This window comes from Salvelinus alpinus, chromosome 16 (assembly GCF_045679555.1).
Source record: "Salvelinus alpinus chromosome 16, SLU_Salpinus.1, whole genome shotgun sequence".
Lineage (NCBI taxonomy): Eukaryota > Metazoa > Chordata > Actinopteri > Salmoniformes > Salmonidae > Salvelinus > Salvelinus alpinus.
Genome location: NC_092101.1, coordinates 39,119,841 through 39,142,835, shown reverse-complemented (window position 1 = coordinate 39,142,835; position 22,995 = coordinate 39,119,841). Strand labels below are relative to the sequence as shown.

The window sequence follows — 22,995 nt, the reverse complement described above, 5'->3', positions numbered from 1 at the left end:
GACCACACCGTCCCTTTCTTCATGGACCACACCGTCTCATTCTTCATGGACAACACCGTCTCATTCTTCATGGACAACACCGTCTCATTCTTCATGGACCACACCGCCTCTTTCTTCATGGACCACACCGTCTCATTCTTCATGGACCACACCGTCTCATTCTTCATGGACCACACCGTCTCTTTCTTCATGGACAACACCGTCTCATTCTTCATGGACCACACCGCCTCTTTCTTCATGGACCACACCGTCTCATTCTTCATGGACAACACCGTCTCATTCTTTATGGACCACACCGTCTCATTCTTCATGGACAACACCGTCTCATTCTTCATGGACCACACCGTCTCTTTCTTCATGGACAACACCGTCTCATTCTTCATGGACCACACCGTCTCTTTCTTCATGGACAACACCGTCTCATTCTTCATGGACCACACCGTCTCTTTCTTCATGGACAACACCGTCTCATTCTTCATGGACCACACCGTCTCTTTCTTCATGGACAACACCGTCTCATTCTTCATGGACCACACCGTCTCTTTCTTCATGGACCACACCGCCTCTTTCTTCATGGACCACACCGCCTCTTTCTTCATGGACCACACCGCCTCTTTCTTTGGAGTTGTACTACAGAAGGTGACCAATAAGTGTGTACAATGGCAGTTCAATTGTTGACAATTTGTCCTGTAGCCTTCATCTTTACCTACGGAACAACGTTCTGTACCTACGTCAGCTTGGCAAGAATCAACTGTTGACTTGCATCAGTTTCTAAATCGCACTGTCATCGGTCGTTGCAAAAAAAGAGCCATCCAGATTGGAACCCTGATATCTTAACCTGAGAGTCTGATTCTTTCAGAAGAAGCAAACACAAGCTTGACCTCACTCAAACAGAGCTTCTCTCCTCACCATCTATTTCCCTCCCAACAAGCATATAAAAAGAGCAGAGCGGTTAGATTGTAAGGCGGTTTCTATTTCTGCCAATAATGAGATCAGCAGAGGAGAGGAGCAGGGTCACCTTCAGTACAGAGTACATAACCTACAGTCTCACTCCCAGCCCTCAGCCCTGGCTCTGTATACTGCAGGATTATTGTAGGCTTACTATTATTACAACAGACTAGTGGCTTTAACACTTTACCAGAGACATATAGGCACGCACACAGTCATGCATACACACAAACACGTAGCAACCACACACATGCACACCATTGGAGGCTGGTGGGAGGAGATATAGGACAGGCTCATTGTAATGACTGGAATGGAATAAATTGAACGGTATCAAACATGGAAACCATGTTTGATTCCATTCCAATCATTACAATGAGCCCATCCTCCTATAGCTCCTCCCACCAGCCTCCACTGACGCACACACACACAACCTTTTAGCAGCTTATTGGTGAACAAAAGTTAAAATCCTACATTAAAAGGCTGTTACAAATAAAAAACATTGTTGAAAAACTAAAGGACTGAAAACTAGGGGACTAGCGTTAACTAGGGAATGTATTGAAAAAGCATGGCATCATCCTCTTCAGCAAAGGCTTCATTCATTCTGGTGACAAACACAGAACCAAATCACTTTGATCTTCAGCTGAAAAGGTCAGGTTTTCCTGTGACCTCAAACTGCAGTTTTTAATAGTCTGACTCCTTTCCCTGATCGAGGCGTGGTGATGTTCTTCTTGACTTCACTGAGCTAATCTAACAGGGGACTACAGACAGTGCACACAGTCTGTAAGCACACCAGAGGGCGCTGTTGCAGTCCATTTCTGACAGGCCAGTTCAGTTGGATAAAATGTGCTTGCTGGAATTAAAGAAAGATAAAAACCACTGATGGTTCTTTTGGATGTCAGCTGTGCCACTCATCCTCCTGGTGGGGTTTAGGCCTAACGTTTAATCACCACCTGTTCATATGCACCAGCGCCAACCCTAAAACAAATAGGACAAATTAGCAATCACAAGTAAGTACCTGAGAGGGGTGAAAGTGGGTTGAATTTAAATAATAAGCATTTTAAGTAATCATTTAATAAACAAATCTATACATGAATAAATTTGATATATCCTATTTTAAGTGTGCATTATTGTGAGTGTAACTCTGTTAAAGACTTAGGCTACCTGGTAGGCAGGTGATGGCTTCCAAGGGCAGTGCTTCCTCCGGGACCGACAAACAACCGCAGGCCTTCCTCTGAAACAAACAGAAACAGACAGACACACAAACTTTGAGTGGCATTTGTGGTGAAACTGCTTTATTTATTTAGCAGATGAAACATCAACACTCCTCATCAGGAGCTTGGTTGCTAGGCGATCAAAAAATGTATCCAGTATTGACAGGAGCATTCTATTTCCAGCAGCATTCTGCTCGCTGTAGAGGAGGCCGGGACCTTGAAGAGTATCAGCGACACAATCCTTCCTCAGTAGAGAAATTCATTAAAACCCCATCAACCCCCTCTGCATAGGGTACTCACCCACGGTAAGAATCTACTCTATATCACTGAGGTCACCAGGGAGCAAGCAAATGTATTACTATTACTTTATTATCATTATAATAATTTATTTATATTATTACTTTATTATTGCAGCTGCTACCTCATTAAAGCCGTTAGATGCAGTTTATCATAGCACAATGCGCTTTATTACGGATGACAATTTTAGTACTCATCACTGCATTCTCTACCAGAAAGTTGGTTGGCCCTCTTCGATGTCACTTAGTTTGATACATTGCTATGTTTTCATTTATAAAGCCCTTTTACAAAAAGTCCCACTGTACCTAACATCATAACTAAACTTTAGACATACGAGTTACCAAACCCAGTCTCAGGGATGGTTAACTCTGGAAATTCCTTTGGTCTCTACTGAGTTAGGTAAATCAGCTTTTAGTTTTCTTGCACCTTATTTGTAGAACAATCTTCAACATTTTCTTAGATTTGATGTGCTGGTACCTCTAGGGGAATTCAGAAAGCTGATTGAGGACCTTATTACTGATGAATATGTTTGTTTTTCTTTCTGATTACATTTTATATTTATATTTTGTGTCTTTTCTGTATTTAGGGCTCATCTCTGAAAGAGACCTTGTCTCAGTAGGACTCCCTGATAAAATAAAGGTTAAATGAGGTGTATATATACACACTGCTCAAAAAAATAAAGGGAACACTTAAACAACACAATGTAACTCCAAGTCAATCACACTTCTGTGAAATCAAACTGTCCACTTAGGAAGCAACACTGATTGACAATAAATTTCACATGCTGTTGTGCAAATGGAATAGACAACAGGTGGAAATTATAGGCAATTAGCAAGACACCCCCAATAAAGGAGTGGTTCTGCAGGTGGTGACCACAGACCACTTCTCAGTTCCTATGCTTCCTGGCTGATGTTTTGATCACTTTTGAATGCTGGCGGTGCTTTCACTCTAGTGGTAGCATGAGACGGAGTCTACAACCCACACAAGTGGCTCAGGTAGTGCAACTCATCCAGGATGGCACATCAATGCGAGCTGTGGCAAGAAGGTTTGCTGTGTCTGTCAGCGTAGTGTCCAGAGCATGGAGGCGCTACCAGGAGACAGGCCAGTACATCAGGAGACATGGAGGAGGCCGTAGGAGGGCAACAACCCAGCAGCAGGACCGCTACCTCCGCCTTTGTGCAAGGATGAGCAGGAGGAGCACTGCCAGAGCCCTGCAAAATGACCTCCAGCAGGCCACAAATGTGCATGTGTCTGCTCAAACGGTCAGAAACAGACTCCATGAGGGTGGTATGAGGGCCCGACGTCCACAGGTGGGGGTTGTGCTTACAGCCCAACACCGTGCAGGACGTTTGGCATTTGCCAGAGAACACCAAGAGTGGCAAATTCGCCACTGGCGCCCTGTGCTCTTCACAGATGAAAGCAGGTTCACACTGAGCACGTGACAGACGTGACAGAGTCTGGAAACGCCGTGGAGAACGTTCTGCTGCCTGCAACATCCTCCAGCATGACCGGTTTGGCGGTGGGTCAGTCATGGTGTGGGATGGCATTTCTTTGGGGGGCCGCACAGCCCTCCATGTGCTCGCCAGAGGTAGCCTGACTGCCATTAGGTACCCGAGATGAGATCCTCAGACCCCTTGTGAGACCATATGCTGGTGCAGTTGGCCCTGGGTTCCTCCTAATGCAAGACAATGCTAGACCTCATGTGGCTGGAGTGTGTCAGCAGTTCCTGCAAGAGGAAGGCATTGATGCTATGGACTGGCCCGCCCGTTCCCCAGACCTGAATCCAATTGAGCACATCTGGGACATCATGTCTCACTCCATCCACCAACGCCACGTTGCACCACAGACTGTCCAGGAGTTGGCGGATGCTTTAGTCCAGGTCTGGGAGGAGATCCCTCAGGAGACCATCCGCCACCTCATCAGGAGCATGCCCAGGCGTTGTAGGGAGGTCATACAGGCACGTGGGGGCCACACACACTACTGAGCCTCATTTTGACTTGTTTTAAGGACATTACATCAAAGTTGGATCAGCCTGTAGTGTGGTTTTCCACTTTAATTTTGAGTGTGACTCCAAATCCAGACCTCCATGGGTTGATAAATTTGATTTCCATTGATAATTTTTGTGTGATTTTGTTGTCAGCACATTCAACTATGTAAAGAAAAAAGTATTTAATAAGAATATTTCATTCATTCAGATCTAGGATGTGTTATTTTAGTGTTCCCTTTATTTTTTTGAGCAGTGTATATTACTTGTGACATGCACAAAGTAGATGTCCTAAGCGACTTGCCCAAACTATAGTTTGTTAACAAAGAATTTGTGGAGTGGTTGAAAAACGAGTTTTAATGACTCCAACCTAAGTGTATGTAAACTTCCGATTTAAACTGTATATATTATTTTTTATTACAACTAATTTGTACTGACAATTTTCACGGTAACTTTTATACAGTATTTGAATTAATCACTTATGAATACTGGTGTAAATGTTACTGGAATGGAGTGTAATTTAACTTCATGAATTCTAATACCACATCTCAAACATGCTTTCAACTTTATTTTTAGACCCAGTATACAATTCTAGAGTTAGAACTGCATGTAGAGGTAGAACTACCCCTCTAAGGTCAAACTATAACCTGCCTTGGTCTCTGACTGGCTCTGGAACTTGGTCTCGGACTGGCTCTGGAACTTGGTCTCTGACTGGCTCTGGAACTTGGTCTCTGACTGGCTCTGGAACTTGGTCTCTGACTGGCTCTGGAACTTGGTCTCTGACTAGGTTGTTAGGTACCTTCATGGCTGGAGTCCAGCAGGCTGGGGGTGAAGTCTTGACTCTGAAGGATCTTCTCCACCACGTCATCAGCATCCACCCTCGATGCCTCCACCCTCATCATCTGACCCTCCATGGACCCTTGCTTCACCAGGTGTCTGGTGGTGGGACATACAGGATCAAGTTACAACACATAGGTTACATGCAGTCTCTTCAGATAAAAAGTGTTATCTTCTTTTTTTTTTTGTGTGTGACATCCATGATGCTGTTGTGTAACAAGAGTGACTAGTCCAATAAGTCAGAAATGTCATTGAGATACAGGGCTGTACAGTAATGTAAAGACTGTTGCTTAGGCTACCTCTCTTGTATCTCAGCATAGCAGCTTGCTCAGGTGTGAGGTTGTCTATTTATTTATCCTTTGTTCAATTAGTAAGTCTACATTGAGATTACAGAATCTTTTTTTCAAGACAGCATTAGCATCATTGATCAGGGGTGTCTCTCAGTCTCACCTGTTGAGGCGTTCGCAGGACGAGGCGCTCTTCACCGGAGTGCCTGTACAGGAACCAATGGTACTGGTGGGGGTGGGGTGTTCAGGCAGGGCTGTGCAGGCTGACGCCCCAGCAGTAGGGGGCATCATCCCCATCCTGGCTTCCCTGTCTCCCCTCTCCCGGTCCCTGCTCTCCCTCTGGTCCCTGATGTCCCTAGTGTCGTCAGAGGGCTCCAGGATGCTGGCGATGCCGGTGGAAGCGCTGCCCACAGAAGTGTTCCTGCGGTGGGTACACTCTGACAGGCTGGAGGAGCGGGAGTGACCTGTGCTGTAGCCTGGGGTGGAGAGGGACAGAGGGGTAATAGCAAGGAGGTTAGAGCACACACAAGCATTCAGACACATAGGCAGGCTACTTCAAAATATTGATCATTAATATCAATAAGTATTAACATCAAGGCATAATGCACTAAAGCACATACTCACACACTAAGTACATGGTCACTCATACACACAAAAAGAGTCACATGTCTGCATACAACATGTCAATCATTCACAATTTTAGAGAGCAGTTTTGTGTTATGGAAAAGGACTCAGAGTGGAGCAGATTGAAGCCTTGCGGTGTGATCAATGATTTAGCAGCAGAGATGGATGCTAGCCTAGCGCCCACACACTCACATGGCATTCATGTTTGCAGGAAACTGTTAACGCAGAGACACTGCAGAGTCTCAATGTACCGCTAGCTAGTCAGGCTACGATGAAGGGAGCAAATCGCCCACACACTAACACACCCTACAGGATCACTACAAGCCACCACTGTGTGTCTGAAATGTCTCTCAAAGCTAACTGATATAAAACCAACCCTCCAAACTATAAAGAAAATAGAATATTGTACAACTAGTCTATAGACTTTTCTCTTGATTTAATGTATGTAGGAAGCAATGGTAGGAGTAGGTTTATCAGAGTGAGTTGGCTATCAGAGGAGTTGAATGAACTCCTCACTTTCCTACAGACCCTTCATTATAGGCGATCTGATCTGCCTGTAACAGATCCTTCATTCACTAGCCAGACCACCCATGTGTCTAGTTATAGGATACTGATGTAAATGATTTTACTTGTATTAGTTTACCACAATAAACATATTTATTTTTTAATTACCACAGTAAAATAGGTCAAGGTTAGATAGGCACATCAAAAAGACACCAGGCATGCAGACAGAGGAATTCAGCAAAGTAAAAATGGAGAAAAAGATGGAGAAAATAAAATGCTGAGACAGACAGTTGTACAATGGCCTGTATGGAAGTGACAATAGTCATACTGGGACTTTGAGTGATGACTAGTTATGTTGTATGTTAGCATGGTAGAGAATGAGGCACACCAGCTAGATCTCCACGCTACATGTTGCACTGTACATTAGAATGGCTAGTGTTGGGAGTATTAGGAGGGCCTACCTGAGACTTTAGACTGCTGACTAGCGTAGCTGGATGTTCGGGAATGGCAGGAGCCCCCAAGTTCATCGGAAACAGAGGGACACTTTCCTTCCCGGCTCTCTGTCAGGTTTTTAAAACAGGACATAGGGGTTGGTAATGGGTTGAGAGTGGACTGGGATTACAGTAATATTCCTATAACAGTATTCAAAGTGAAGAGATTAACTAGGGCCAGCACACTGTGAAAGGGGACCATGTCTATGTTCCCTCAGTCCTGTGCTCACAGGGTTGACCGCTGTGAAAGGGGACCATGTCTATGTTCCCTCAGTCCTGTGCTCACAGGGTGGACCGCTGTGAAAGGGGAGCATGTCTATGTTCCCTCAGTCCTGTGCTCACAGGGTGGACCGCTGTGAAAGGGGACCATGTCTATGTTCCCTCAGTCCTGTGCTCACAGGGTGGACCGCTGTGAAAGGGGACCATGTCTGTTCCCTCAGTCCTGTGCTCACAGGGTGGACCGCTGTGAAAGGGGACCATGTCTATGTTCCCTCAGTCCTGTGCTCACAGGGTGGACCGCTGTGAAAGGGGACCATGTCTATGTTCCCTCAGTCCTGTGCTCACAGGGTGGACCGCTGTGAAAGGGGACCATGTCTGTTCCCTCAGTCCTGTGCTCACAGGGTGGACCGCTGTGAAAGGGGACCATGTCTATGTTCCCTCAGTCCTGTGCTCACAGGGTGGACCGCTGTGAAAGGGGACCATGTCTGTTCCCTCAGTCCTGTGCTCACAGGGTGGACCGCTGTGAAAGGGGACCATGTCTATGTTCCCTCAGTCCTGTGCTCACAGGGTGGACCGCTGTGAAAGGGGACCATGTCTGTTCCCTCAGTCCTGTGCTCACAGGGTGGACCGCTGTGAAAGGGGACCATGTCTATGTTCCCTCAGTCCTGTGCTCACAGGGTGGACCGCTGTGAAAGGGGACCATGTCTGTTCCCTCAGTCCTGTGCTCACAGGGTGGACCGCTGTGAAAGGGGACCATGTCTATGTTCCCTCAGTCCTGTGCTCACAGGGTGGACCGCTGTGAAAGGGGACCATGTCTGGTCCCTCAGTCCTGTGCTCACAGGGTGGACCGCTGTGAAAGGGGACCATGTCTATGTTCCCTCAGTCCTGTGCTCACAGGGTGGACCGCTGTGAAAGGGGACCATGTCTGTTCCCTCAGTCCTGTGCTCACAGGGTGGACCGCTGTGAAAGGGGACCATGTCTATGTTCCCTCAGTCCTGTGCTCACAGGGTGGACCGCTGTGAAAGGGGACCATGTCTATGTTCCCTCAGTCCTGTGCTCACAGGGTGGACCGCTGTGAAAGGGGACCATGTCTGTTCCCTCAGTCCTGTGCTCACAGGGTGGACCGCTGTGAAAGGGGACCATGTCTATGTTCCCTCAGTCCTGTGCTCACAGGGTGGACCGCTGTGAAAGGGGACCATGTCTGTTCCCTCAGTCCTGTGCTCACAGGGTGGACCGCTGTGAAAGGGGACCATGTCTGTTCCCTCAGTCCTGTGCTCACAGGGTGGACCGCTGTGAAAGGGGACCATGTCTGTTCCCTCAGTCCTGTGCTCACAGGGTGGACCGCTGTGAAAGGGGACCATGTCTATGTTCCCTCAGTCCTGTGCTCACAGGGTGGACCGCTGTGAAAGGGGACCATGTCTGTTCCCTCAGTCCTGTGCTCACAGGGTGGACCGCTGTGAAAGGGGAACATGTCTATGTTCCCTCAGTCCTGTGCTCACAGGGTGGACCGCTGTGAAAGCATCCAAACAACAAGTGGAAATGAAGTGGAAAACAATAGGTTGTCCATAGTAGTCTGTCATCCCCTTATCAACACAATTTCAATCAAAATCACTTTCACTGTGGACCTCCCCTCGCAGACGCAAAAGTGTGTTCCTATTTTTAACCAATAACCATGTGAGGGTCGGCGGCAGAGAGATCGGAGAGCATCAAAAAAACAGCCTGAATTATACATGAAGCCTCCTGGGGAGTAGAGCACACACCACTTCAGACAGAGAGGGAGAGAGAGCGAAGGGAGAGGAGTGGTCTTCTCTTCTACACATGTTGGATATGACACATTAACAGCAGCTGAATCACACCGAGACCGATTCACATTCCTGTATCAGGTGAGGCTTGGATTGGATTAAAGATTGAGAGAATCTATAGGTGCAGCTGGTTATACAGTAAGTCAGTCTGCCATTCAAGAATATTATTATTAGTACAGGAACAAATCTCAAAGTTACTGCAGCCAGAGAGAAAAGCAGACTTCGATCAATCACAAGAATCAATCACAGAGACTGAGAGGAACGATGGTCAGTAACTAATGCTCCATATACAGTAATTTATATCCAATCATTCTACTTCTGGTTTTCCTCATTCCAGGTCTGTATTTTCTGAGGCATACAGCTCAGCAGCTGGCAGGGTTTATTTATGCTAATGACTTAATTGTCAAACAGAATAAGAAGCAAGTGCCTTGATTAATAGACCTACAGATGTAGGATCTTAATTTGACCTGAATTGTCGCAGCAAAATAATCTTTGCAGCAACAGGATTTGAATGTTAAGTCCATAACGTTGCTTGATCGGTGGTTAGGCTAATATCTGGCCAAAATGAGGCTACATGAAAAGTGGAATACTATTAATATAACAGTGTATTAGTTAGTTTTCAGTGAATTTATGAAAATCACAAAGCTCATCTGCATTTCCTGCGGTGCAGGAAAATTCTCAGCAACGAACAAAAGAGTGATCAAATTAAGATCCGACACCTATATATACACTCTTGCCTCTGATTTACCAGAGATTTATTATACCGGACGTGTTTGTTAAAAGCTGCTATATTTCATGATGCACGCCAACGCTGACTGAGGAACGCTGACTGAATCATATAAATGCACTGTGGTGAGTTCTGTGGGAGAAGAGGTGTAGTAAGGAGTAGTTAGTCTAGTCTCATTTTACCCATGAAGGCCTTCTGGTTGTCCCCTCCCTTCCTCTCTTCCAGGAGGCTCTCTGCATCTCCCTGGACGCCGATGAATGTGCCTGTGGAAGGAGGCCTGTGGAGGACAAACAGAGGGGGTTGGTTCATGCACAGCAACACAAATTATTCGCAACAAAGCCTCCTTCACTCACGCTGACAAACATACCCTCGTAAAACTGACTATCCTACCGATCCTCGACTTCGGCGATGTCATTTACAAAATAGCTTCCAATACTCTACTCAGCTAACTGGATGCAGTCTATCACAGTGCCATCCGTTTTGTCACCAAAGCCCCTTATACCACCCACCACTGCGACCTGTATGCTCTAGTCGGCTGGCCCTCGCTACATATTCGTCACCAGACCCACTGGCTCCAGGTCATCTATAAGTGTATGCTAGGTAAATATCCGCCTTATCTCAGCTCACTGGTCACGATAACAACACCCACCCGTAGCACGCGCTCCAGCAGGTATATCTCACTGGTCATCCCCAAAGCCAACACCTGCTTTGGCCGCCTTTCCTTCCAGTTCTCTGCTGCCAATGACTGGAACGAATTGCAAAATTCGCTGAAGCTGGAGACTTATATTTCCCTCACTAACTTTAAACATCAGCTATCTGAGCAGCTCAACTAGCCTACCTGGTTAAATAAAGGTGAAATAATAAAATAAAAAAATGATTTTGAAAAGAGTTGTAAGTATGTCTAAAACATTCATGCAAGTGTTTTTTAATTAAAGCTCTGTCAGTGATTTGCTCTGTGTTTTTATTAAAGGAAAGGGAAGGAGAAAGGGATACCTAGTCAGTTGTACAACTGAATGTATGCAACTGAAATACGTCTTCCGCATTTAACCCAACCCCTCTGAATCAGAGAGGTGCGGGGGGCTGCCTTAAACCCTCCAAGACAGTGAGTCTAATGATCAACAGCTTTCCTACACTATCTGCCCAAGGCAATAGCACATAATACATTTTTGGGTCATCTCCTGCTCCAGGGGCAGTTGGCGTTCCTTGTCATTTTCCAACACAGACTGGGGCTGAAATAACATATTGTCCACTCTACTTTATCTCTTATCTCCGCCCCACTCCTCTCGTGTTCTCAGAATACATGGCTGAAACAACTTCACAGTCACCTAGACCTCCTAGAGACAGTGAGACTATAGACCTACCCTGGATGTTAGTCTGCTGTTTTAACCCTGTACAGGATGATGCTGTGGTGTGGTACTTGGCCAGCCAACTCAGCTGTGACCACTGTTTCATCGCCCCACCCTGGTCTGCTCTAGTTTAGTTTACACAGACACATCTGCTGGGTACAATCCTCCTCACATTCTTGGAACCGCTCCCACACAAACATGGACACGGGCCAAAATGGCCCTGCGTTAGGGTTGCAGGGTTGGAGAGATGAGCACGTCCCGCTGGCTCCCATCATAACTTCATCCCATGTAAAGCCTTCTCTAATGCTGTGCTGATCCCTGACTCCCCATGCTACACACTCCTCACACAGTCTAACAGGCAAAGTCCTCAAGACCTGGAGCTTATTCATAAGGATGCAACACCACAGAAATAACAGATACATTTCTAAAAACAGATATTACTCTGTCATGTCCAAGAGGGACATCTCTCTGTGCAAGATTAGTCTACATTTCTATTTACAACATTGCAACCCACTGAATACGGCCTTGGTTTAAAAGAGTATGTGCAAACCTTTTCTTTTGCTAGACTTTACAGTATAACACAGTATTTACTCTAAAGTGGTGTTGACAGTTTTATGTAACCTGAAATGTAGGACACTAAATCAGTGAGGAAATGAATTGCTTTCACCATGAAAGCTTAGTTTGAAATGTTCTTTCTCTCACCTACAATCTAAATGACACCCACTGTGTTCCTACTCCGTATTACAAATAAATACTATAGAATAATTCTCCTTCCTTAAACCCCCCCACACAACTGTAGCCTATCATAGAGAAGCAGGAAGGAATCCTTGCTGAAGTGTAGGTGGGCGGATAAACATTGGTCACAAAGGGAAATGCTATGCAAATCTGAATGCGCTTCACTGTAGGGGGAAATCTGAGCGTATTTTCTTCAATTGCATTTTAAACATTTCTCGTATCTAAAAACCAAATCATAATAGGCCTTAATTTAAAAAAGTGAAGGCACCACTTACGTTTTAAAACAGGGGTCCCCGGACATGAGTTGTGTGCTGATGATAACCTGTTACAAAAAGAAAACGGAGGTTTGAGCTCTCTTGACACTGGCATACAAAACCTAGCCTGGTCCCAGATCTGTTTGTGCTGTCTAGCCAACTCGCTTGACAATGACAATAAGATAAGAGTTGGCAAGACATCACAAACAGATCTGGGACCAGGCTAGAAGAAAGCAGCGGAGACTGATATGATATAGTGGAATTGATAGAAACCCATTCTCCCATCAGTACCTTGAGTATGGAGTTGTCCTGCCGGGTGTTCTTAGTGTCGTAACCTTCCAGTAGACATCTACGTGTCGTGTTCCCAGAACCAGCAAACTCAGCCAGGTTTAGGTCTGCAAAGCCAAGCTGAGGAGAGAGGATCAGGTTAACTTGCAGACAGAGCTGCAGGGTGGTGTTGTGGGCTTTGTTGTTTTTCTCCTATCAATCTTTTTCTGTACCTCAACCTTTCAGTGTCTCTATAGAGAAACCAAAGGAAGAACCGTAGACTAATCCATTTTCTCTGGCTTTATTGATTTAATTTACTATTTTTAGTCTCTGGAGCATAAACTTGAATTGGATATACTGGCTATTATCTAGGTAATTTCCCATTTAAGGTAAAAGCTAATCATTACAATTTAAATTGTTTAACACTGTAATCAATTAGTGTTTTTTCACTTCCTGTAGGCCTAAGTGTGCATAATATTTTACCATTAGAACAAATAATTTGCAGTGTACCACATGGACAGAGCTTAACTGTGACACCAACTCTAGACTACCTGCAGGCAGAGAAAACAATCTGTTCACTAAGCATAGATCAATGTAACTATGTATTGGGAAAGAAAGCAAGAAGAGTGTAAAAAGGAATCAATCTCTGAAACAGTACCTTTGCGTACGTCTTCCCACCCTTTAGCTCCTATCAAATAAAACAGTGAAATCATTTGAATGTAAACAGTGACAAAGCAGAAACCAGTCAACTTTATAGACATGCCTTATGCCAATCTATGTTCCAGATGAGGTTTTACAACATTAATAGGAACAGGATGAACAGGTTGAATAGGAGTCTGAGGGCCATACCTTCCTGACAGACACGCGGCACACACAGGGGTCGAGCACGCCCGTCCCAGCGGTGGCACTCATCTTACAGGGGAAGGTGAACCTCTTCTTCCAGCGTACACAGTTAGCATGGACCGGCTCCCTGTAGTAGAAATACAGAAATGGTCACATATTGATACACAACATCAGCACCAATCGCATGGCATAGGTGATAGTATCACACACCGTCTGAAAGCGAGGCTAGCCAACTGGAAACATGGGACGGTCCAACTAAGGACATGGGTCAGCTTGACAATCCAGAGGGATAGATTTATCTTAAAGGAAACATTATGATCATTAAACATGGGCCTAATAGGTTATTGATTACAGATTCTCACTAGAACCCATCCCTGCATGTTAATGGAGACCAACTGTAGAGTATTTAACCATGTGGTTCACAGAAACTCTTGATAGTCCATTGAAATGGATTATTGTCCTGTTTCAATAATGTAATTTTACTAACCCTGCTCAGCATAGGCCTAAGTGTTGAGAGAGAGAATGGTAGGAGGGGAAGAGATTGAAAGAAATTGAAAGAGAGTGTGTAGGGGGTAGTATTCCAGTTCTCCAGATAGCTCTTCTTCCTCTGGCATCCTCTCTGACTTCGCCCACTCAATGTTCTCACCATCTCCCTTCTGTCCAATCCCCCTGATCTAAATGGACCAATACACTTACAACTCTCACATCTCTCCTCTATAGTGAACAACTGATGATGTCGTTGGAAATAAAAATATAAATTAATAATCCTTACAACATGACATCATCTTATGAAAAAAAAACTCCTTACATAATACTCAAACAGGGAACTCCCCATCCTGCTGGGTATTCCATTCCCCATACACCTCAGGCTGAGCTCAGGGTTCTAACTAACTAGACGATTAGCTGTAACCTACTCCTTTAATCCAATAACAGGGTGTGACCAGTGTCCAAATTACAGGGGTGGGGGCTGGTCTTTAATTCTATTTGTTAAAATGCAATTTTGTACAGCTGCATTAGTACTATGAAAATAAAAGCTTATTCCAAATTAAACAAACAGCCCCGCCTCTCTGACAGTTGGTTCAGGTTCTTTCAATCGCATTAATCTCTCTAAGCCGCCTGTCTGCCTGTCTTGAGCGAACTTGCAACATTGTTTCAACTGGGCCCTCAGTTTCCTGTGGCGATGAGCTCGGGACAGATACTGCTGTATCCGTATGCTTCCGTATTTCAGCCCCTTTTCAGATGTCCCGTCATTTTAGGTCATTTCCATGTAAAAGGACCCCTGAGAACTAACATGGGAAGTTCATAGGAGCATGTCAAATTGGGTGTCAAATGAAAGCTAAGAGTCTATATTTGTTTTAATGAAGGCAGATACAGAGTACTTCGGAAAGTACTCAGACCCCTAGACTTTTTCCACATTTTGTTACATTAGCCTTATTCTAAAAAGGATTAAAAAAAAAAAAATCCTCAGCAATCTACACACAACACCCCATAACGACAAAGCAAAAACTGAAATTTTTACAAAACTTTTACAAATAAAACACTGAAATACCTTATTTACATAAGTATTCAGACCCTGTGCTATGAGACTCGAAATTGAGCTCAGGTGCATCCTTCCATTGATCATCCTTGAGATGTTTCTACAACTTGATTGGAGTCCACCTGTGGTAAATTCAATTGATTGGACATGATTTGGAAAGGCACACACCTGTCTATATAAGGTCCCACAGTTGACAGTGCAAGTCAGAGCCAAAACCAAGCCATGAGGTAGAAGGAATTGTCTGTAGAGCTCCGATACAAGATTGTGTCGAGGCACAGATCTGGGGAAGGGTACCAAAACATTTCTTCAAAATGTAAGTTCCTTAAGAACACAGTGGCCTCCATCATTCCTAAATGTAAAATGTTTGGAACCACCAAGCCTCTTCCTAGAGCTGGCCGCCCGGCCAAGCTGAGCAATCGGGGGAGAAGGGCCTTGGTCAGGGAGGTGATCAAGAACCTGATGGTCACACTGACAGAGCTCTAGAGTTCCTCTGTAGAAATGGGAGAACCTTCCAGAAGGACAACCATCTCTGCAGCACTCCACCAATCAGGCCTTTATGGTAGAGTGGCCAGATGGAAGCCACTCCTCAGTAAAAGGCACATGACAGCCCGCTTGGAGTTTTCCAAATGGTACGTAAAGACTCTCAGATCATGAGAAACAAGATTCTCTGGTCTGATGAAACTAAGATTGAAATCTTTGGCCTAAATGGCAAGCGTCCCTTCTGGAGGAGCCCAGGCACCATCCCTACGGTGAAGCATAGTGGTGGCAACATCATGCTGTGGGGGTGTTTTTCAGCGGCAGGGACTGGGACACTAGTCAGGATTGAGGGTAAGATGAACAGAGCAAAGTACAGAGAGATCCTTGATGAAAACCTGCTCCAGAGCGCTCAGGACCTCAGACTGGGGCGAAGGTTCACCTTCCAACAGGAAAACAACCCTAAGCACACAGCCAAGACAACGCAGGTGTGGCTTCGGGACAAGTCTCTGAATGTCCTTGAGTGGCCTGGAGAGACCTGAAAATAGCTGTGCAGCAACGCTCCCCAACCAACATGAGAGCTTGAGAGGATCTGCAGAAAAGAATGGTAGAAACTCCCCAAATATAGGTGTGCCAAGCTTGTAGCGTCATACCCAAGAAGATTCGAGGCAGTAATAGCTACCAAAGTTGCTTCAACAAAGTACTGAGTAAAGGGTCTGAAAACTTATGTAAATGTGATATTTCCCCCCCAATTTATTGTTGTTGAAATTAGCAAACATTTCTAAAATCCTGTTTTTGCTTTGTCATTATAGGGTACGTGGAGACAAACTGAGGGAGATTTTAATTCATGCTACAAGAGTGTAGGCCTAATGACAATCGCCGAATGACATCACACTTGTTGGTAACACATGTCTCTTTCCCTTCAAACGGCAGGTGCACAGTGCACTGTTTGGATGCTGGAATTCTTTTTGGAGTGGTCGAATGTGTGCAGGTAGCCTACTTTTTGAAGTGATTCATTTGGCAATTAGACAAAAACATTAGTTTGTGTAGATGCCATATTAAAAAGATAATACATGTTTACCATTAAAATACACGTCTTTACTAATAAGCTATTATTTTTTTTGTTCACTGAGTCAGTGGCATTATCTGGGGTCCGGGTATTGCCGGAGAAAACTTTGCTACATTGTTTATTTTCTATTCTTCTTTTCAGCAACTTCATGAACTTTGGTAACCATAGAGACCTAATAAAACTGGGCGCCAGGGATTTCTGTCTGGCAGACAATGCAGAAGGAATGACACGCCAAGAGAAGGAAAGATAGAAAAGAAAGCAAGGCAGAGAGAAAATCTTTCCCCTACAAGGGACACAGGATGAATCACAGATCTGGTTCTTCTCCCAGGAACGACACACATTCTGCTTAGATTTTTTTTTTAAACTCATTAACTTGTTATTTTCAATGAGAAACACCAAAAGCACTGAGAACTATTCTCTTTGTTTAAAAATACCAGCCTGTAAAATGGTGCATTGTGGTTGTTCTCTCACAGAACTAACAGAGAAGGCATTTGTCTTTCACATGATTTATTTCCTTAGAAATAATCTCACAGTGAATCATATCCACTGGCACTTACTGTAGGATACATTACAGTAGAGCATTAGCTTATAATGTATCCCTTTATCCTCCAGTATAAACTATGGCCTAGTAGCAGGCCTATCCATGTCAATTGATTGAGCAGTAAATATTGGACTATAAATTGTGCCTTCCTGTATTATACTTATGCTAACGTGTTAATTCTATTCTTTTTTATTTATTTATTTATTTAACCTTTATTTAACTAGGCAAGTCAGTTTAGAACAAATTCTTATTTACAATGACGGCCTACCAAAAGGCCTCCTGCGGGGACAGGGGCTGAGACTTTTTTTAATGTAATGTAAATATAGGACAAAACACACATCGACAAGAGAGACAACACAACACTACATAAAGAGAGACGTAAGACAACAACATAGCAAGGCAGCAACACATGACAACATGGTAGCAGCACAAAACATGGTACAAACATTATTTGGCAGACAACAGCACAAAGTGCAAGAAGGTAGAGACAACAATACATTATGCAAAGCAGCAACAACTGTCAGTAAGAGTGTCCATGATTGAGTCTTTGAATAAAGAGAATGAGATAAAACTTTAACAGAATGTGATTGGCAAAAGAGATGTTGTATGTGGAGGATGAGGGTTGCAGTAGATATATCAGATAGGGGGGAGTGAGGACTAAGAGGGTTTTATAAATAAGCATCAACCAGTGGGTCTTGCGACGGGTATAAAGAGATGACCAGTTTACAGAGGAGTATAGAGTGCAGTGATATGTCCTTTAAGGAGCATTGGTGGCAAATCTGATGGCCGAATGGTAAAGAACATCTAGCCACTCGAGAGGACCCTTACCTGCCGATCTATAAATTATGTCTCCGTAATCTAGCATGGATTGGATGGTCATCTGAATCATGGTTAGTTGCTGAATCAGCTTCAATAAATATTGGGAGGCCCCGGTGCACAACTGAGCAAGAGGACAAGTACATTAGAGTGTCTAGTTCGATTAACAGATGCCTCACAAGTCCTCAACTGGCAGCGTCATTAAATAGTACCCACAAAACACCAGTCTCAATGTCAACAGTGAAGAGGCGACACCGGTGCACAACTCTGGCAAATGCCAAACGTCCTGCACGGTGTTGGGCTGTAAGCACAACCCCCACCTGTGGACGTCGGGCCCTCATACCACCCTCATGGAGTCTGTTTCTGACCGTTTGAGCAGACACATGCACATTTGTGGCCTGCTGGAGGTCATTTTGCAGGGCTCTGGCAGTGCTCCTCCTGCTCCTCCTTGCACAAAGGCGGAGGTAGCGGTCCTGCTGCTGGGTTGTTGCCCTCCTACGGCCTCCTCCACGTCTCCTGATGTACTGGCCTGTCTCCTGGTAGCGCCTCCATGCTCTGGACACTACGCTGACAGACACAGCAAACCTTCTTGCCACAGCTCACATTGATGTGCCATCCTGGATGAGCTGCACTACCTGAGCCACTTGTGTGGGTTGTAGACTCCGTCTCATGCTACCACTAGAGTGAAAGCACCGCCAGCATTCAAAAGTGACCAAAACATCAGCCAGGAAGCATAGGAACTGAGAAGTGGTCTGTGATCACCACCTGCAGAACCACTCCTTTATTGGGGGTGTCTTGCTAATTGCCTATAATTTCCACCTGTTGTCTATTCCATTTGCACAACAGCATGTGAAATTTATTGTCAATCAGTGTTGCTTCCTAAGTGGACAGTTTGATTTCACAGAAGTGTGATTGACTTGGAGTTACATTGTGTTGTTTAAGTGTTCCCTTTATTTTTTTGAGCAGTGTATATATGACAAAACACACATCACGACAAGAGAGACAAAACTACATAAAGAGAGACCTAAGACAACAACATAGCAAGGCAGCAACACATGACAACACAGGATGATAGCATAACAAAACATGGTACAAACATTATTGGGCACAGACAACAGCACAAAGTGCAAGAAGGTAGAGACAACAATACATCACGCAAAGCAGCCACAACTGTCAGTCCATGATTGAGTCTTTGAATGAAGAGATTGAGATAAAACTGTTGCAGCTTGTTCCAGTCTTTGGTCACCTAAAATGGGGTGGGGGGGAACTACGTACAAAAAGTCATTTCTAAACGGTTTTTATTTATTTGATTTAACTAAGCAAGTCTCTTATCATTTCAAATCCAAAGTGCTGGAGTACAGAGTCAAAACAACAACAAAATTGTCACTGTCATAATAATTTTGGAACTCACTGTATCTTTAAGATATTTTCTAATTTCTCTCCCTCATGAAGAGAGGGGATAATGATAGTTCCAGAAGTAACAAGTAATGGTAGACCTACCAATTAGTTATATACAATGGGAAATCAGTAGTCACAAACCAGTTGGGTCACCTGCTCCCTTCCACTGGCATAATGTTACGTTCAGCTCATAACTGTTTCTTTGTCTTTCTGTTGTCTGGTGGTCAAACCAAGAGTGTTAAAACAGTCTGAATCTGGACAACCACTCCCTTCTCTCTCTTTCTCTTGCTCTGCCTCTCTCTCCAGTTAATGTCACCTCTCCCAGCTCTTACTGACACCTACCATGAGCCCCCCTCTCCTCCCATTTACTGTAACTAGCAACCACTGAGCACCGACCGACACCGGACGTCGATGGACGTTGAAAAGTAGTTGAAATTCAGTCAGTCCACCCTGGCCTTCATGTTAACGTCCACAGACAGACCGGACTGGACCAAATCCGAACGCATCATAGGCATACGTTTCAGTTCGGATAGTACAATGCAGTATATTAAAGAAAATCACAGTGTACTGTAATGTAATGTCCAAACTTGTGAAACGTGAAGATGGCATTTATAGCCATAATTATGCATTTCTGTGTAGTAATTCCATTACCGGGTATAAAACCACTACACTTACGGTAGTTCAATAACCAAAAGAGATTTTTTTCAAACTCAAGGTGCCATGTCATAGCTGACAGCCCATTCTTTCTGCAGGCATCTTTGCATCTTAATTCGGAGCCCTTATTTATTTATAGTCACTATGCTGCATCAGTTGGGCGACAGGTAATAATTCTTATTGCTAATAACATACCTGATAATATGGACCATGCACAAGCTATATGCATGGTCCAATATGTTCAAATATTTTTTACTAATAATTTTACAAATATGTTATTGGGCTCATTTCTGGATGAGGAAATTACATTTTAGATGGTGTCATAATTTTCTATTCATTTTGGAGTAGAATGTCCTTTTAAAAAGTCACCAGAACTGAGCTTCTCAGTCCTTCTACAATTCTCCGGAGGGGACCCCGGATGCAGAAAACAAAGGGATCAACCCCTTTTCCCTCCAAATGCTACAAATTATTCTAGAGGAAACACTGTGGCACTGACAGACTCATAAATATCCATTACTGAGGCCATTACAGAAGCACCCGCACACTGAAGGAATCAGCGATGGCATCAGAGGGGCTGGCGTGGTGTGGTCTGGCTTATTCACAGTGAAAGGAACCCAAACAAACAGAAACACAGAGGCTCTCTATTCATACACAGGCCTACCACTCAGTCAGAGGAAGTTTTTACCAGATTAAGAGAAGGATTTGCCAAAGGCAAATCATTTAGAAATTAAAGTATCAAGCTTGCACACAACCCCTGCATAGGCTAAGCTCCATCTCACGTCTGCAAATCTGACAAGCTTATCCGGGCCTGGGGACGTGTGCAGAGCTACGGACAGGCTCCAGAGTACAGATGTTGGGTAGGCTAACCTGACCAGAGCCAGCCCGTTTCAGACGCCCAGACTCAGGCCCTGTATCCTGCCTTGCACAAAGAGATGCAGCATCATGACCATGAATCAGGAAGAAGCTGCTGTCACATCACTGCTGAATGGATGGCACTGTGAAATCTAAGATTCGTGTCAATCAATGGAAAGAGGAAGCAACAAAAGTTTAGGAAAAAGTATGACGTCATAGTGAATACTGGAGGCTTGGACTGACAACGGCAAGCCACACCGACTCTGCTAAAGGATTGCTGTACATATTTAGCCTCCACACCACATTTCCTCTCTCCTCCTCAGGTATCAGGTTAATGTGGAGTTAAAGCTACAGTAGGAGATGGCTTTCAGAGGCAAGGAGATTAGCTACTTGATTAGCTAAACATTATGAAATCAAAAACAATCCACTCTGTGAGAGGAACTCAGACCATTTATCATAAAACCAATCGAGTGCACTGTGCACCCTATGACCCGTCCTGTCAGTAGTTGTCACACGCTACTTCGAGGAGTAATTACACAGTAATAAGGGCACTAATGTAAAGTGTTGCCTGTATTTATTTTTGATCTATTACCCATTTATTGAGCCTGGACTTTGACCATGTCATGCACCATTGTAGTGTGATACTGACAATGTTCTCAAATGTAAAATGGAACATGTTCCTACTTGTGACTCTCTCCACTCCATCATCCTCGCAGACAGACATCTATTGTGCATACTAACGACAGGGTTTAGCAGTACCTTCCTTGCTAGCTATACATGCCGATCCAACCTGGCATTGTTTACAGCCGAAGCTGTGCACTGATGTGATGGTGCTAGTCAGATGACGGTTGCTAGCCTGGCAGCCAGCTAACGTTATCTAGGTTACGGTAACAATGTTATACCTAGCTAACTACCAATGTATGGCTATTGCCTAATGTTGGAAATTCTGAACGTTACAGATAATAGGTACAATATAATAAAACATTATCTAGCATTGAGTTTCTCGCTAGCTAGCAGTTAACGTTAGCATTCTTACCGAGACGACTCCTCGGAGAAACCGCCGTCAAGGAGTCGGACTTTACAAAACAGGACACCGTTGACAAAGGGGACAGAAGAGAGCTCATCCAGCTCGAAATCCACTTTAAACTTGAATTTCTTTTTCTTCATCATCATGAAATCCATAAACCGTTAGTTGAGCCTGATAATGTGTCTTTCTTCTATGGATGTCAGTCCTTTTTAATCTCAACACACCCCCATAGCAGCGGCGATGATTGGTGAGTGACAATATTCCTGCTACAGTCAGCCACAGAGGAAGTCTTCGGGCTCGTTCCGGGTCACCTATATTTATAGGGGACTGCATGGTGCGTTCCAGGTCACCTACATTATAAGCGCTGCGGTCAATCTGTTTTCTATCTTTTGGTTAACTTGTTTGTTACTGTTTTTAAAGTTGGGATCTATTCTGTTTCCATATTTTATTAACTCCCCAGCCAATAAGTAACATTAAAGAGGGAAAGAAGAGTGCATTAACAGTACAATGTATCGGTGTAGTCTGAATGGAAAAGGCAGCAGTACTTTGTCACCATCTTGTGGCAAATGAGCGTACTTACACACGCACGCACGCACGAACGCACACACACACACACACACACACACACACACACACACACACACACACACACACAGAGAGAGACAGAGATGATTCGTTATATAAGTTATAAATACATTATGTAGCAGACAGTGAGTTACAGGGAGATCATATACTTTACAGACCATACACTGCATACTCAGCTGTCAGAGTTGGGCAGGGCAGAGAATCTATTCAGATGACTAATAGAAACGTGGTGATGGGGGAGTAGGAGGGCTTATAAGGAGTGGAGAGACTGTAACCAAACTAATTTGTCTAACTTTCCTTCCTATTGAAATCTCTGTTGCACCAAAGATATGATAGGCTATGGCCGAGAAAACAGCATATCAATAGGCTTTTACTGGGGAATCCACACGCTTCCAGAGGGGCACAAAGCAGCAGGGAGTGATGTATAGGCTCTGGGGAGACACACTGATAGAATAGACTAGGCTACTTGTTTACAGGGTGTGTCCATCCAAAATGAAATGAGAGGAGGTCTCAAAACCCACCCTTTTTTTCCAGACAGCTTACCCTACCAGGATTTATTCTATCTGAAGGTAGTTAAATAGTTGTTAACATAAATTATTGTTGATCAGTGAATGATACTGAATTATGACACATATTTTACGGCGATTTTGGGCTGCAAATCGCGGA

General features: G+C 44.3%; 1 protein-coding gene across 2 annotated transcripts; it reads right to left on the bottom strand.

Annotated features, from left to right (window-relative positions):
- Positions 1 to 597: 597 nt before the first annotated feature.
- Positions 598 to 22,016, bottom strand: LOC139541488 (EEIG family member 2-like). 2 transcript variants are annotated; one of them, XM_071346176.1, is made up of 11 exons: positions 21,754 to 22,016; positions 13,383 to 13,503; positions 13,192 to 13,221; positions 12,558 to 12,674; positions 12,288 to 12,334; positions 10,114 to 10,208; positions 7,154 to 7,252; positions 5,728 to 6,040; positions 5,240 to 5,376; positions 2,110 to 2,179; positions 600 to 1,923 (listed from the first exon to the last, which is right to left on the bottom strand). In XM_071346176.1, the coding sequence occupies exons 1-11, from the start codon at positions 21,897 to 21,899 to the stop codon at positions 1,881 to 1,883; spliced, it is 1,218 nt and encodes a 405-aa protein (XP_071202277.1). In that variant the 5' UTR covers positions 21,900 to 22,016; the 3' UTR covers positions 600 to 1,880. The 2 variants fall into 2 exon arrangements, with proteins under 2 accessions (XP_071202278.1, XP_071202277.1); XM_071346177.1 differs by lacking the exon at positions 7,154 to 7,252 and having other exon boundaries at positions 598 to 1,923.
- Positions 22,017 to 22,995: the final 979 nt, after the last annotated feature.